The sequence below is a fragment of the Aspergillus welwitschiae genome (assembly GCF_003344945.1).
Source record: "Aspergillus welwitschiae strain CBS 139.54b unplaced genomic scaffold BDQ94scaffold_130, whole genome shotgun sequence".
Classification (NCBI taxonomy): Eukaryota; Fungi; Ascomycota; class Eurotiomycetes; order Eurotiales; family Aspergillaceae; genus Aspergillus; species Aspergillus welwitschiae.
The window spans coordinates 1-13,867 of record NW_020798824.1 but is presented as its reverse complement, the minus strand read 5'-3'; the positions used below and the strand labels follow the sequence as shown (position 1 = coordinate 13,867).

The 13,867-nt window shown below is 48.8% G+C and overlaps 8 protein-coding genes across 8 annotated transcripts; 5 read left to right on the top strand and 3 right to left on the bottom strand.

Moving 5' to 3' along the window:
• Nucleotides 1-1,847: 1,847 nt before the first annotated feature.
• On the top strand, nt 1,848-2,790 carry BDQ94DRAFT_155682 (uncharacterized protein). Its single transcript, XM_026768515.1, has 3 exons — nt 1,848-1,962; nt 2,053-2,265; nt 2,323-2,790. The coding sequence occupies exons 2-3, from the start codon at nt 2,122-2,124 to the stop codon at nt 2,707-2,709; spliced, it is 531 nt and encodes a 176-aa protein (XP_026619379.1). The 5' UTR covers nt 1,848-1,962; nt 2,053-2,121; the 3' UTR covers nt 2,710-2,790.
• Nucleotides 2,762-4,339, bottom strand: BDQ94DRAFT_164557 (uncharacterized protein; the record flags this gene model as incomplete). Its single annotated transcript, XM_026770046.1, has 3 exons — nt 2,762-3,545; nt 3,590-4,209; nt 4,256-4,339. 3 exons carry the CDS (start codon nt 4,337-4,339, stop codon nt 2,762-2,764), a joined length of 1,488 nt encoding a protein of 495 aa, XP_026619378.1.
• Nucleotides 4,340-5,012: 673 nt separating this feature from the next.
• On the top strand, nt 5,013-5,476 carry BDQ94DRAFT_25298 (uncharacterized protein). Its single transcript, XM_026775332.1, has one exon. The coding sequence runs from the start codon at nt 5,113-5,115 to the stop codon at nt 5,359-5,361; it is 249 nt and encodes an 82-aa protein (XP_026619377.1). The 5' UTR covers nt 5,013-5,112; the 3' UTR covers nt 5,362-5,476.
• A 386-nt stretch (nt 5,477-5,862) lies between these two features.
• Nucleotides 5,863-6,615, top strand: BDQ94DRAFT_164556 (uncharacterized protein; the record flags this gene model as incomplete). Its single annotated transcript, XM_026770045.1, has 1 exon — nt 5,863-6,615. One exon carries the CDS (start codon nt 5,863-5,865, stop codon nt 6,613-6,615), a length of 753 nt encoding a protein of 250 aa, XP_026619376.1.
• BDQ94DRAFT_178235 (uncharacterized protein) lies at nt 6,597-8,422 on the bottom strand (the record flags this gene model as incomplete). The annotated part of the gene is made up of 5 exons (XM_026773085.1): nt 6,597-7,097; nt 7,158-7,397; nt 7,542-7,588; nt 7,670-7,999; nt 8,413-8,422. The coding sequence occupies 5 exons, from the start codon at nt 8,420-8,422 to the stop codon at nt 6,864-6,866; spliced, it is 861 nt and encodes a 286-aa protein (XP_026619375.1). The 3' UTR covers nt 6,597-6,863.
• A 263-nt stretch (nt 8,423-8,685) lies between these two features.
• On the bottom strand, nt 8,686-8,862 carry BDQ94DRAFT_164554 (uncharacterized protein; the record flags this gene model as incomplete). The annotated part of the gene is made up of 1 exon (XM_026770044.1): nt 8,686-8,862. One exon carries the CDS (start codon nt 8,860-8,862, stop codon nt 8,686-8,688), a length of 177 nt encoding a protein of 58 aa, XP_026619374.1.
• Nucleotides 8,863-10,387: 1,525 nt separating this feature from the next.
• On the top strand, nt 10,388-11,364 carry BDQ94DRAFT_178234 (uncharacterized protein; the record flags this gene model as incomplete). Its single annotated transcript, XM_026773084.1, has 4 exons — nt 10,388-10,414; nt 10,655-10,734; nt 10,784-11,014; nt 11,139-11,364. 4 exons carry the CDS (start codon nt 10,388-10,390, stop codon nt 11,362-11,364), a joined length of 564 nt encoding a protein of 187 aa, XP_026619373.1.
• Nucleotides 11,365-12,101: 737 nt separating this feature from the next.
• On the top strand, nt 12,102-13,239 carry BDQ94DRAFT_155672 (uncharacterized protein; the record flags this gene model as incomplete). Its single annotated transcript, XM_026768514.1, has 3 exons — nt 12,102-12,201; nt 12,248-12,653; nt 12,706-13,239. Coding segments are annotated over exons 2-3 (605 nt in total), but the record flags the coding sequence as incomplete, so codon positions are not given.
• Between the last annotated feature and the right edge of the window lie 628 nt (nt 13,240-13,867).

Here is a 13,867-nt window from a genome sequence, read left to right as displayed (position 1 = left end):
GAGTATTTCCTTTGGTTTGAACTTTTGTGCGCGCCTGCCGTGCGCTGACCATTGGAGCTCCCTTAGAGTAGGAATCGTTTGTCGTTCGTGAGGACGGGCCGACGTCGTACTGTTATGTACTGTCTATTTCTAATACGTTATCATCTGTCATCAAGAAGCCGATGTAAGGGTGTTAGTTGAGCCACAGTGTGGCGTAAGAAAAAAGGGCTGGTACGGTACAGTACATATCGTGGAAACTGTATCGCTTTCAATTAAAAAGATACGTTACCGAGCGGTGAGCCTCAGCCTTGCTGCCTTGGGGAAAAGTCATCCATCAGGCGATGAAATCGTCCCGGTCGGTGTCCAGTCTCAGGCGGTGAGCTCAACCCTAGGCGGTGAACTTATAGTAGCAAGCTGTAAATTTACCTCAGGTGCACTGTCAGAAGCAGACGATCTCATTATCGATTGCTCTTTCATGCTCTAACTTTCAGATGTTGCACCTGAGCTACTTTGTAGTGTAAGTAATCTAGTTCCGTGACCAAGGCTATCGATATCACTACTTCAACATTGTGTATATCAATGAATCCAATGCCCTCTTATAAGGATACTTTTAGATGGCTTTATGTGATGGATCTACTTGTCAGGGTAGAAAGCCCGCCCACCAGGTAAGGAATCAACCATGAAACACTGTAGATGCGTGTATAAGTGACAAAGGTAGCCTATATCCACAGCATAGACTAATTCTTGAGGGATCAGTCGCCTAACGATAAGGGGTCCCCATTCTATACATAACGAAAGAGGGTAGAACCGCTATCGATGACCTCACGACTCTTGACACCCGCCTTGGTATGTCATCCTGTCATATTTTATTTTAGCCTCTGAGAATAATTTAGCTAGATAATAGACATGCAATATTATACGGGAAAGGTCTTGCTTACCTATATTAGAAATCTAAGTATTGATTTATCTGTATAAGAAAGCTTTTTTGGATTTGCGAATAGTTTAGTATGAGACTACTACTTAAACAACATATCTTGATATGAAATGCGGTTGCACATGCAGCACTTAATATAAGATAAGAACATCTTGATTAAAAGCCTCAACTGCAAGAGCAAGTTTTTTATTGTAAGGTAAGGCCTCCGTTACGAAGAAAGGTGGATTGTATAGCTTCAAATTGACTACTTAGTGATATACGTTGTTTTGGTAGGCGAACGCGACGGCCGCCGCCGCCGGTTCGGGTGCCCAATTACGTTAGTCGATACTTGATGACGTAATCCGTGGCCGGTCAGCCACACCTCCCTTACTGGTTTCGGCTTTGGTATCCGTTCTGTTTCGGGCTTATTTATTCGCCGTCCCTGCTTCTCATCGTCGATGGCTATACGGAAAATAGCCCACCGCTAGCAGTCGTGGCGGCTAGTAGGACCTACTTGCATTCCTCAATGTCTACCTAGATGAGGGTTTGGCTCCGCTCAGACCAAGAGACGGAGTTCGCCAAATCCTCTTTACCTTCTATATACGGGGCGTGTTTCAGAAGCCATTAACATGAACTGTCACATTATAGCGTCTTGCCAGTGATGAATCGTAAACCGTATGTGTATAACATCATCATAGGTTGAGTTTTGTACAGTAATTCTTATCACATGACCATGCATAACGGGGTTTATTGTGAAGCGATGGATGCTTATCTATTGAATGGTACCCGGCGCAGGACCTGAAACCTACTATATCTAATGAGTCTAAGCGAAGAGAGCTAAGCTACAGGGGACGGGCGTCACGTCTCAACATATTTTTGCCATCACGTGCGGGGATAGTGGCGATGATTCTCACCCGTAGCCGAAAGAGTCAGGCAGTAACAGTGAAGATACCCAACTCCATTTGAAATATGGTTGCGGCCAGGCTTTCCGGGCACTTCATTTTTAGCACGGGACGCTTTCGTCATCGAGTTCTTCATAAAACGAAGGCGATTTCCCCTTCTATTGCTTGGTGGGTTATTCCAAATTAACCCTCGGCTTCACTGCAATTACGGAGGGCTAACGCTAGCCATATGTGGCTTGACAATTGCCCCTCGGCCAGTTCCACACTACCGAACCCCTCATTTCACGTTGAAACTCTCCGTCTCGCCAAACTATCCGTCAGACAAAAATGCAGAATGACGATGGATATCTCGTTATTTCTGGTGAAGAACCACCTGACGACTTACTCGCTGCGGTTGAAGCTGAGATATCGTCCTCATTCCCGAGGAGATGTGGACCGAATGGGCAGCAGCTAATGAAGTTCGACGCGAAAGTATGTTCATATGGGCGTGTACCAGAGCTTATTCCGGTATTTAGCTGACAGTTACAGCTCCCTCATGAAGCATGGTTCCAAGAGTACCTCGGATGTTCGTCTTCCGACGCCAAAAAGGTCGGCGACACAATAGTCAGGTCGTTCAACAACAATCGAATTGGACGATTTGTTCCCGGGCCTCCTGGTACTGTGCTTATTTACAGAGCGGCAAGTCGGCAGGGCCTTAGTCCTGAAACTGGATTTTTTAGGATTGTGCCCAAGTCGCATCGAATGACAGCTGCCGAGATAAAACGGGCCAACTCCATATCGGTCATCCTTAGCGCCAAAGATACCTTGTACATGCCGGCGAATACAACTATCGAATATATCACATCCGGGAAGAGTGTGGCCCTTTGTGAGGCTTTATCTGCCTCACTCAACAATGACACTAGAATGGAGATGTGATGGGGTGAGATTTCATGTTGCCCTTTGATGCAAATATGTATTGATAAGATAGTCAATAACTATAGAAGAAGTTCGGATCTGAGTTGGAAACTGGAACTAGCAAGGTATCATGCGTCCACCCAGAGTCAAAGTTTGGGAAAGTCCAACACGGGTCAGAGTTGGGAAATGGCTGCTGATTCATAAGATCTCGGTCGGGGAAACCCTGCGAATGAAGGGGAGTGATTGCTATTTCATTACCTATGGATCCCTGCTCTGCTCCCGGCAAAAGGGAACGTTGAACTCCGTCCCTTTCGTGTACCGCTGTTTGCTCAGCCATTTGCGGTAAGAAACTGGTGCTGTCGATCTGCTGTGTAGGGCCAGACTGCTGCGAAGCAACTTCTATGTCACACGAGGGATTGAGGGAACCCTCCTGCTGGGGTGGTATGTCGGCAGAAGTGCACTTTCCGGGTTGGACGAATTGAATTTCAAGAGTCCCGGTGCTGTCTTCCCTATCCCCTCGGCGTCCGTATTCAGTGCAACGTTTGGAACTGCGCGTCCTCTGACCATTGCGTGTATCCCCATCCGATTCCCGGCAAAGACGCCGCCTTTTTGTACGCGCGTCTCGGTGATCTCCGGTCGGGGGATGTGGGGATACTGGGAGAACCATGGTAACTGATTCCTGAGAAATTGAGCGCGTTATAGAAGGCATAGGTGTGGTACAAGCATGTACGGTAGGGCCAAAGCAATCTTGAATTGCCTGTATAGTCGCCGACACAACTTGATAAGTAGATGTCACTGGATCGCTTTTGAGATACTCATTAATAGCACGGATGCCATCCTTGCTCGTACGGCCCCAACTGAGACTGGTCAGCCAACGAACCGAAATGCTTTTGATGCTTACCTTTTCCAGCTTGTACCCTTGATCGCAGCTAGCATACCAGCATCCAGACAAGACCATCGTTCTCCCTCTCGCAGCTTGGATCTGTGTTTCTTCCAGTCCTGACCAACACTCAGTCGCAATGCCAAATTCCGATATGACATACCAATTCTCAATGCATGTCCCTGTTTCTCAAGTTCTTGAGCTTTTGATTCTATCTGTGCCGTCAGGCGTCTGCATAGCAGTCGACGAGCTAACGGCGATGAAGAAGAATGATGCTCTATAGCGCTGACCGTCTGTTGGATGCTATTACCCGCATGCAGACTAGAGAACGACGTCCAAAATAGGCTTGGGTTTGCCGAATATTTCTCAAATGACTGCGTGATTTCCTTGACTTTGTCCTCCTTACACTCAACTGATTTCAGAAGTTTCACCAATTGTAATGTTTCGTCTTCCTCGACACCGTGACGACTACGAAAGTATTCCCGAACTGCGTCGTTGGACGCAGCGACGAGGGGTTCAATCACTCTTGATTCATTGCGGGTACGAGGTACGTCTTTGAGAGCTTGATTCAAATATAGAATGGTCGCTTTGGCATCGTCCTCGAACTGACGCCCTAGATCCTTGAGAACTTCCCCAAGATTCTGCTACGTCAGCTTCAAACCCAGGCATACAATGAACTTCACATACATTGTCAACTGGGAATAGTAAGTCGGCAAGCACTTCAAACTGTCTCTGGAGTGCTTTTCTCGTGCTCAGTGGAACAAGCGCCATGTTTGTGTTGGAGAAGTCAACTTTCCTTTGCAGTACCCCTCTTTGGGGAGGTTGTACTTTTTCAGAATCTGACTAATGTATACCATTCCCAGAAGGGTTTGATTTCGATTGCTCTGGACAATTGAAACCAACCCTTATTGGGAATCAAACTGAAACGCTTTTCCGAGCTCAATCGACCAAGTGCTTTTCGGTCAATGTCTTCCCCTCGATCCCGATTGGTGCAATCACTAGACCAAATCAGACGCTGTCAGCTGGAGCCCAAGCGGTCTCACAGTCCACAACCTCAGCTAGGTCGTGAGCATTTCGGAGAATGACCAATCTTGCTGGAAGTTATGACACCCAATGCATCTTATACAGAGAGCCATCCGTCGTGCATGGCAGATCAACCTACGCAGCGGATATTGGCTCCCAGTCATGCCTGTGGGAGTGCTGGGTCGGCCGGGCTACATCAGCCAGGCTGGGAGCAGTAACACGCAGCGGGTCAGAATTGTAACTGGCATTGTATATGATATGCAGCCCCATTGCAGTCGCTCCGTGCATAGCTACGCTGGCCTGCTCTGGTCATGGTTTTGAGAGGGTGGCTGGCTCATCTAGCTCAAATCGCCCCGCGAATTTGCGGCGAAAATACTTCCCGAGATCTTGAATTCTCATGTCTTGGTGACCCTGGGTCTTCCAAGAGAAGCACTGCGCCTAAGCCCCCGGTTCCCATCAGTGGCCTCCAGTGTCACTCCATAATCCCACTCCTCTGTCCCTGCACATAGCTGTTCGCGAGTATGCCCCTCCCACCCGCTTCGAGGAAGGAGGTAGTCGAAAGATCAGCAGAATCAGCGAACGAAGGCGACTATTATGTAATCGATCTCGCTCGGCGCGGAACTATTGTATGGATACCCCCTGCTGAGAGAAAGGGGGTTTTTGACGGTCGGAATACTGCCTGCACGGATGAAATTCTCGGACTGGGAAAGGGCATGAGCATTGATCTAGAGCTAGCACTAGAGCAGGATAGGAATGATCACCATGTTTAGCGGGATGAATGAAGTGAGGGATGAGAAGTATATGTAAGAAGTCGCACTGGGAGTACACACGTCGGATACCCTCTCCGTCAGATGCCATTTGTGTTGTGAACAATTTGAGTAGGTGCGTATGCTACGTACAAATTGGCGTTTAAAGTCCTGGAAGTATAAGGTCGCTTGACCTGTTGTTACGATGCGTAAGATGTCGGGGTTTTGGGAGGTTGAATCCTTCGTCCGAGACGTGGCACAACCCCCTCAGGGATTTGATAACTACCATTATGAACCGATCCAAGAAACAGCGTAGAATTTGGGAACCATGCAGATCCTCCGGCGCCAATATTGACGAATCGGCCATTGACCCTTAAGGAGGGGGGTCTCTACCTTGTCCAACGTTTACCGTGATTTGGTATTTGATTATGTGAGCTCCGGAGAACTGTGCCAGGCTCGTATGGGCCAAGTCCATTGTCTTCGGCTTAGGCCATGTCTATTTCAAAGCCAGGTTGACGCAGATCAATGAGTATGGTGACTCCAGAGTCGAAGAGACGACGCTCTCCAAACCATATTTTCCCTGTGCCAAAAGCCGACGAGCACACGAATGATCAACTCCAGTTGTACCGCACTCTAACACATGTCACAAGTCTGCCCTATGCGTGTCCTCTGTGTCTTCGTGGGTATAGCCGGTATGATAACCTCTACGGGCACTTCAGAAGGACGGAGGAGGCACAACACCGGGCGTTGAAGACCCTGTGGTTCGGTAGCAAATGCCCAGTTTGCAGCAAACCCACTGACCATGTCTTGCGACATGTGGCAATGCGACATCCTACGAATTACCAGAGTTTGATGAAGCCAACCTTGCGCTTAAAGCACGAAGCGGCCGCCACGATTCCTACATCGCCAGGATGTTTCAAGCATACGTTCCTTTTCCCTCTGAGACGAACAGACTGTGTTGTCAGCCTACCTCCCACTAAGCAGAAACGGAGGCCACACACACGAGACCACATCAACGAGACCCGAGAAGACATTGGACGTGAAAAAACATCCTTGAAGAAGCGAAAGATGGAAACTCCTGGTTCAGAACAAGACAATATTGGCGTTGGGGAAGGTCGTATCGAGGGACTGGCTCCTACGCATGCGGCGGAGCTCCCTTGTCATCCCACGATTATACATGACCCTCCTACATTCGTCAACATGATCGGTATGGAACTCATACATGTCGACGGAACAGAATATACAAGACTAATAATTTACAGGCCAAGGGTTCGATGATGGAAGCAGCCTAGACCAAGGAGGACTTTCCTGTCCAAATAATTCGTTATCCTTCCCATCTCCGGCACGATTCCCCGAAAATATTCAAGAATCCAGTATTGATTTGTCAGATCGGGGGCACTTGTCGAATCTAGGTGCAGGATACCAGGTACCTTGGGACATATTCCTTTCCACAGAAGACAACATACATCAGTACAGTGATAAGGATGGCTGGTAGGTTCCACGGAATTTATTTTATGTCTCACGACCTAAGGAGTCGCTGAAGACTCGAATATGACTTTAACACGCGTGGGAACAACTGTCATTAGAACCAATTTCCCGGTCAGACCAACATCCCTGTCCGTATATACGCCGCGCCCAAGCTCTAAATGCTTTCCATCGAGCACTGAAGACTCGTAGATCAGGACTGGGATGTGGAGACATGAGAAGGGGGCGTGCAGTTTTGCCTTCCCCATGACCCTTGAAAGTATTACGCGGACCGGCTATGATAGTGTCAGGAGACAGTCTAGCGAGGGGATTTTCAGTAAACATCAGCTACTCACCCCGTCACAGATCAGTGAAAGCAAAGGTTTCAAGCGCTCCAGTGCATCAGAGTCGAGCGGGCTCTCGACGTATACCTCGTCCTTGGGGAGTCCTCGGAACGCTTCTGTTTCGAAATATTCCCGAAAGCTTGGAATTAGCCTATCCCTGGCCAACGTATAATTGCATAATTGAAACATAGATAAATGCTTGGACATTTTGCGGCGTGGCTTTTGTTTGGCAAATGACTCCCCGACAGCGGACTTCATGTGGATTCTCTTTTATCTACCCCGCTAAGTCACATGCTAGTTCTGGTATGACAATCTCACCGCATCCATGACAGGATGACAACCATATCGAAAACCCGCTATTGCTGTTGCCAGGCACACGTTCCCTGATTACTGTACATCTCGATCAGCTAACTGGATAAGCATCCGCAACTGTATCGAATCGACTGGTTTAATGACCGACACTAATCCAGGACTATAGTAAGGTCAGCCATGCAAGCAGCGTATAAATTGACGGGAGACGTTACTAGAGAGAATCTCTTCTTCCCAGACCCCGACCTCATAGTCCACTAGTCCATGCTTTTCTATCCTGTCACAGATAGCAATTAGCTCCTCACCAAATATTTCTATTTGTGCAATGCTCAGACATGGGTCGGGAAGAGGAATATTCGCCTTCATCGAAGCCCGAGTCAAATCCTTCTGCTTCTGCCAGACTGCGGGACAGCAGATATTGAACTCGCTCCAGAGTCTGCGTTGCATAGAATGAACCGAAGTGTCGTCGTACAGAATGCCTGATAGAAACGGCGTGAGCCCATGGTCAGTGAAACAGTCCAAAACAACACATATAAGCGATAAACCTTGAGACATACCGCGCGCTACTGCATCACTAGTAACCCAGAGGAGAAATCCTAATATGATCTCTGCTGCCTCGGCGGTTCGGTTGAGAAGGCACAGACAGAGAGCTTCATCCCGATCCCTGCCGAATTGCCTCAGGATCTCCTCCAAGCAGATTTCGGCCGGATGACCCTCTTCTATCGTCTCCCGTTCTTCAAGCTCTTCTGCTGGGATTGAATACCTCAGGTGGTCAGCACATGGGGCGTAAAGGCGTAAAACGTCCGTGGAAAAGGTATCAGCTTGGTGTACGTGGTCGTTCCCGTCGTACAACAACCTAAGAAGGATAGCATTAGTTGAGGCCAACAGAGCGACGGATGCTAGTTTATCTCTTACATCAGTAAGTTTTTCATAATGATGTACTATCTCCGAAACCCACTTAAAGACATCGCGGGAGTGAGTGTGGCCAGGTAGGACGTTGGTGAGCCTTGCTTACCGACGCGGTGCAGATTGGCAGAGAGTGGGCATATGTAGACAGGATCCTCGCTATGTTGATGTCGCGCACGACTCGTTCGTGAGCTGAATGTCTTCCATAGCGCGATCATCCAAGATAAACCGTGGTTCTAAGTCAATATGCATCAAGTGGAGCGTGGAAGAACTTGCTTGCTCTTTCGACCACGGATGGCGCGAGCTGCACCTCCTTGCAAGCACACTATGGTTTACCGTAATCTGGTAGTGGGGAATGAATGCAGCCGACCATCATTCTACGCGTATCATGTGGCCCAACGGCCGGTCTTATGCATGGGATAATGATAATCATTCGATCTGCATGCGTGAACACCACCTCCGTGTCGTCATCCCTGTGCCTCTGTGGTGATGGGGGTGCCATGCTACCGCACAGACTTGATCCTATTCCAAGGGACGACTTACCATAGATTGGCCGGTGCTCCAGGTTACATCCACACCAAGATTAGTGTTCTAGACCACCCAGCAGACAGACCTGTCTCTCAGTGTTCTTGGCTCGCTCGACTAATCGCTTCCAGCCGACAGTCAGACAGCAAGGGTGTCGTAAGGATAGTCCGTGGTTGTTGGTTGCCTTGGCGCTTCCCTCGTTTTTAATTATATCTTATTCTTGGTCTACAAGATATAATGGCTGGAATTCCTCTCAGAGGCTGCCGCGATAGATTCACACTCTTCAATAGCCGTTTTCGTCTGAATCCTGCGTTGGCATCTGCCCTACTCCGTGGCTACTCCGTCCAATGCGCCCTTGGCTGGGGGTAGGAACCCCACTGCCACCAAGCTTTTGTTCCTCTGCCGTGAATGATATCGAGTCGTCGGGCTGTAGTGTTTGGCCATCGAAGTATTCGGCTCACCCAGGGACCGGAGACTCTATGCTTCTGCTGCGAAAAGAATCACCAAGTTGGAGCAGTCGTGAGCTTGCCCAGATAATCTAAGGCTACTTGCGGCTTATATTCTCTCAGGTGCATGAAACCTATTTCGACGAGGTCAAGAAGGCTTGGCATATCTTTCTGCAACTAGAGGAGCAGCGCCGCGAACTGGAAAAACAAATGATAGAATATAGTGTGTTGCCCAGAGGATTTGAACGTATCGACTGACCTGTCAAAAGTTCCAAGGAGGACCATTAGATCTCAGCAAGAGTTGTTCCTGCGTGACAACGGACGTCTCCCATCCGAGATCGGGGCCTCGTTCATGTTGTCATAGACGCCTTCAAGATGTGTGCGTCATCCAAGCATGACCCGAATTATCTTTGATAATAGGCGAAGAGTTCTGCATAGCAGCCGGACATTTGGAGAAAGAAGACAACAATATGATTTCTGTAAAACTCTACTAATATCGCCTATTCCCGTCTTTATTTCTCTAAATTCTTCCCAGGGGCTTGATATCGCTTCCTTGAGTCTGTACATCCATGCGTTTACCATGATTTGGTAGTGGGGCAAGGCTTTCGCATCCACTGATTGGACATTTCATCCGAACCAACTTTGGCTACTTCGATCTAGAGGCGGCGTCAGTACCGGGCCCTTGGACATAAATCAGATATGGCACACCCGACCTGTAGTTGACCCGGTTGTTACTTTCGACCCTTGTTCTTCCGGCCTCCAGGACGTATCGCCCCTTATCGCGAGCGGAGAAGACATATGCAACCCTCCCATGATGGAATCAAGATCCGAGACTCACTACGACTCGGACGTGGAGCTTGATGTGTATGCCCATTTCATTATTTCAGATCCGTTTCTTATCCTCCATAGGTCTCTTGAGTCGCTCGATGATTCGTTTAAAGTTATAATCAGTGACCATGGACGCTACTATTCGTCCCGCTATCGAAGACGCCATCCTTTCCCCGTCGACCAGGTTTGTGTCCTATCGTTCACCTCCGACTCTCCGCTAATCAAATTATGGATAGAGAGATCGAGAACGTCAAAGTAAGTTGGACACCTTTCCTGACGCTTCATTACTGATGTCTTATTGAACGCCAATTTCACGCATATTGCGAACTGTTCAATTGGAGGTTATGTCCCGTGTCTGCGGGTGCTGCTCGGAAGGTTCTCGACGTGAAGACTGGTGCTGGACGTTGGGCAATCAAGTTCGGTATATGTCAAGTGATCATGTCTCTATACACATACTGAAACGACAGCTGAAGAACACCCGTCGTCAATGGTAAGTTGTCTCCTGATATCGCACCAATACATCAACTAACCGCAAAGGTTTTTGCGATTGATACAATTTACATGCAAGAAGAATGGTATGGACCAAAATGATGGTTTCCGCTAAGGCCAGTCTGACAGGACAAGGGTCCCACGTAACTGCGAGTTCTGCATCGACGACCTAGATCAGCCGGACTGGTATTATCCTTTCAGAGACAGTGACTTTATCCATGTTGGTGGACTGGGGGGAGACCGCCAGCTTTTGACGTGCATCCTACAGGGTGCATACCGGTATGGCCTCACACCACGTATCGCTCATGCTAATACAGTATCAGGTGCTGCTCACCGAATGGCATGTTGGAAATATGGGACAGCAACGTTCATTTTCAAGACCCTCACGGCGAAACTGGCCTCCACCGTCTCTACAATGACATGGATAAAGCCTTTAATTGGACGGACGCTCACTTGATCTCCCCCTCCAATACCTCTCGGAAATGGAAAGCCACGGCTTTACCGACGTTGCGGAGCACGTCTATCGTATACCACTTAACACGGAACGGCCGATGACCCAGAAATCGGTTGTGGTGGGCTGGGCAGACGGATTTGAAGCGTACAGCATGGATTTACTGGTTAAGCACCTAGGAAAGCGCCATCTTGAAGTTTTTCTCATCTGTGCTGCCGCGCGTCAAGCCCTGCGGAAAGGGGTGGAAGGCTGGCTCGAAATGTAGGTCACAACCAAGTATACATTAGACTCCTCACTGACGATCACAGCCGTATAACGTCCGGGCGAAAACCAACAGCGCCTCTGTGAAGATTTCATCAATGTCCCTTTATGAGTTCAAGAAAGCAAAGGCGATGCACATCAACCAAGCTCCGCCTGTGTCCCTATCTTATCCCTGGCCAAGCATTGAGAAAAGCCGGGATGCCCCAGTCATATATACTACATGTTGTCAAGAAATGGCCCACAATCGACATCGCATAACACTGGGAGATCCACAAGATAAACGTACTGAGAACGATAGACACAGAGAGAAAACGACGGTAAGTTCTGGTCAGAACTTTCGTCTTCCTTCCACCTGAGGCCAGCAACGACGTGTACGTTAGAAGCTGATGCTCCGCCAAATGTCTTCGGAACATTCCGCATTGCAGATTGTGTCATAGCCCACCCCTAGGACGAGGCAGTCATGGAAAATCAAATCATGGTGATTGACTGGGTGATGAATGCCCTGTCATTGGGCAGCATACAATTACTCGTGTTTAGCCTTCCTTGCTGCATGGTTGGTTGTCGTCCTTGCGTTTCCAGAGCGAGCTACTACTTCTGTAATTGGCTCACTAGAGACCATACCAGAGAATCGCTGAATAGCAAGAGTGGTTCGATTCGGTTTTTGGTGGCTACTTAGGGGGGCAGTGACTGCGCTTACTGCAAATTAGTACATGAAATGTCCAGGAGCTCTGCTCTCAAAGACTTACTCCATGGCCAAGAAGTGATGATTGTCAAAAGGAATTGGGGGCGATTGAGAAGACGCGAGAGGAGCTCTCCAATATCGAGCAGAAATTAAGAAGAGGTCAGGAATGTCCTGAAGCAGACAATCTACCATATCTAACCTACAGTTTTGGACGCGACATCCACACTAGACCGGGAGCTGGGCCATCGCCATAGCACTGTTGCCCGACTTCTTAAGGATCGAGCACGCGATGGGTAGAGGGCAGGACCAGGCTGTGTCTACATGAGCACAGGAGATATGGAACAGGGTAGTACCCTGGAGGCCCTGGTTCAGGAGACAACTGGGGATTCAGCTTCAGCTCAAGACAATGGGGCCCCTTTGCTTGTAGCTCGAACGATGCACGGGGTTGAGCCAGCCGCTCAGCTGAAGCCGATTGCTGATGGCCCGCAGGAAACACCAAATCTGGCTTCTGCTGAGAGCGAGGGATTCAGTGGGATTGAACCGGTAGGCCGAGAGGCTGACCTTCAAAAGCCTGCCTCACATACCGAGCCCTTTATTCAATGCCTTAGCGAGTAAGCCTCATCTGGAATATCCATTGTACATTTGCCTCTAGCGGAGAACAAGTGTGCTCGATGATCTAGAATCCAAGGATGTGATGTGCTGGTCGCAGGATGGTCATTCTTTCTCAATTCTCGCGGAGAATGATCTACCTGCCGAGTTGCTTGACAGATTTGGGACGGAATGCCTTCAGTCTTTGGTTCGGCGATTATATTACTATGGATTCCATAAAGTTGGTGGGACCTGGAGACACGACCTATTTGCTCGAGGCGTATCGAGTTCCATCTGCCCAGGTCGGCGGAGCAGCAATTCCCCCTTGACTGACATTAGGCACGGACTCGGACCTCGGTACAAGATCATCCAGAGACGCAGAGGCCGTAAAAGACATGGGCAACTCGGTATTGGTGTTCCTCGAAGAGTTCACATTGCCTGCTGAACTGGGCAGTTTTGAGCTAGTACTCTCAACATGATTAGCTGAACTTGCCTGGCCCAAGTATTTATGGTCAAATGGAGTGCAGAGTCGGGTGACATAAAATTAAATGCTAGCAAACATCAAGAATTACTGAGAATAATCACAGCTTGTAGTCTTTTGGGTGGGTCGGAGATAACATGCTGAGGCAGGAAACTCTGGTCCCCATATCATTTGAGGACAGCCAGACCTTGGCTGATGTGAGTGATTGCTGAACCAGTCCATAAGTTAGCTTGAAAATCTTCATCATTATAGACTGCGTTGACTGACCCAGAAACAGTGTATTGTTCTTAGCAACTCTGGGCAACCATGGCAGTGTCCTGAGGCCGGAAGAACAAGGGTCGAAAGTAGCAACGGGTCAACTGCAGGTTGGGTGTACCATATCTGATTTCGCCGGCTTTAAGGATCGCTTTGAAATGCGGGAGGCCAACCAGGACGAGCCTTCAGTGCTTCCGGGTAGGAAAGGTGTCCATCCTGTTATTTTCCTAGCACTCCTGATCAGACCAGGCTAACTATTATCTTGTCCGAAGGGAATAGTACCATGGTCGCCACTCAGCTCACTCCAACCCCTCCGTTTGTCCCGTACCTACCAATGAGTGGACCCAAGCCTTTGTGCCCTGCAGATAGCATCCTACGGTACGTTGTCCCTATTCCATGGATGGGCAATAAAAATAGCCACGGTCACTGCCCAGGCGGCCGAACGGGGCAACGCTTGAACGTGGATATGACACCTGCTGAACGTGCTCTTTCCACCCCGCC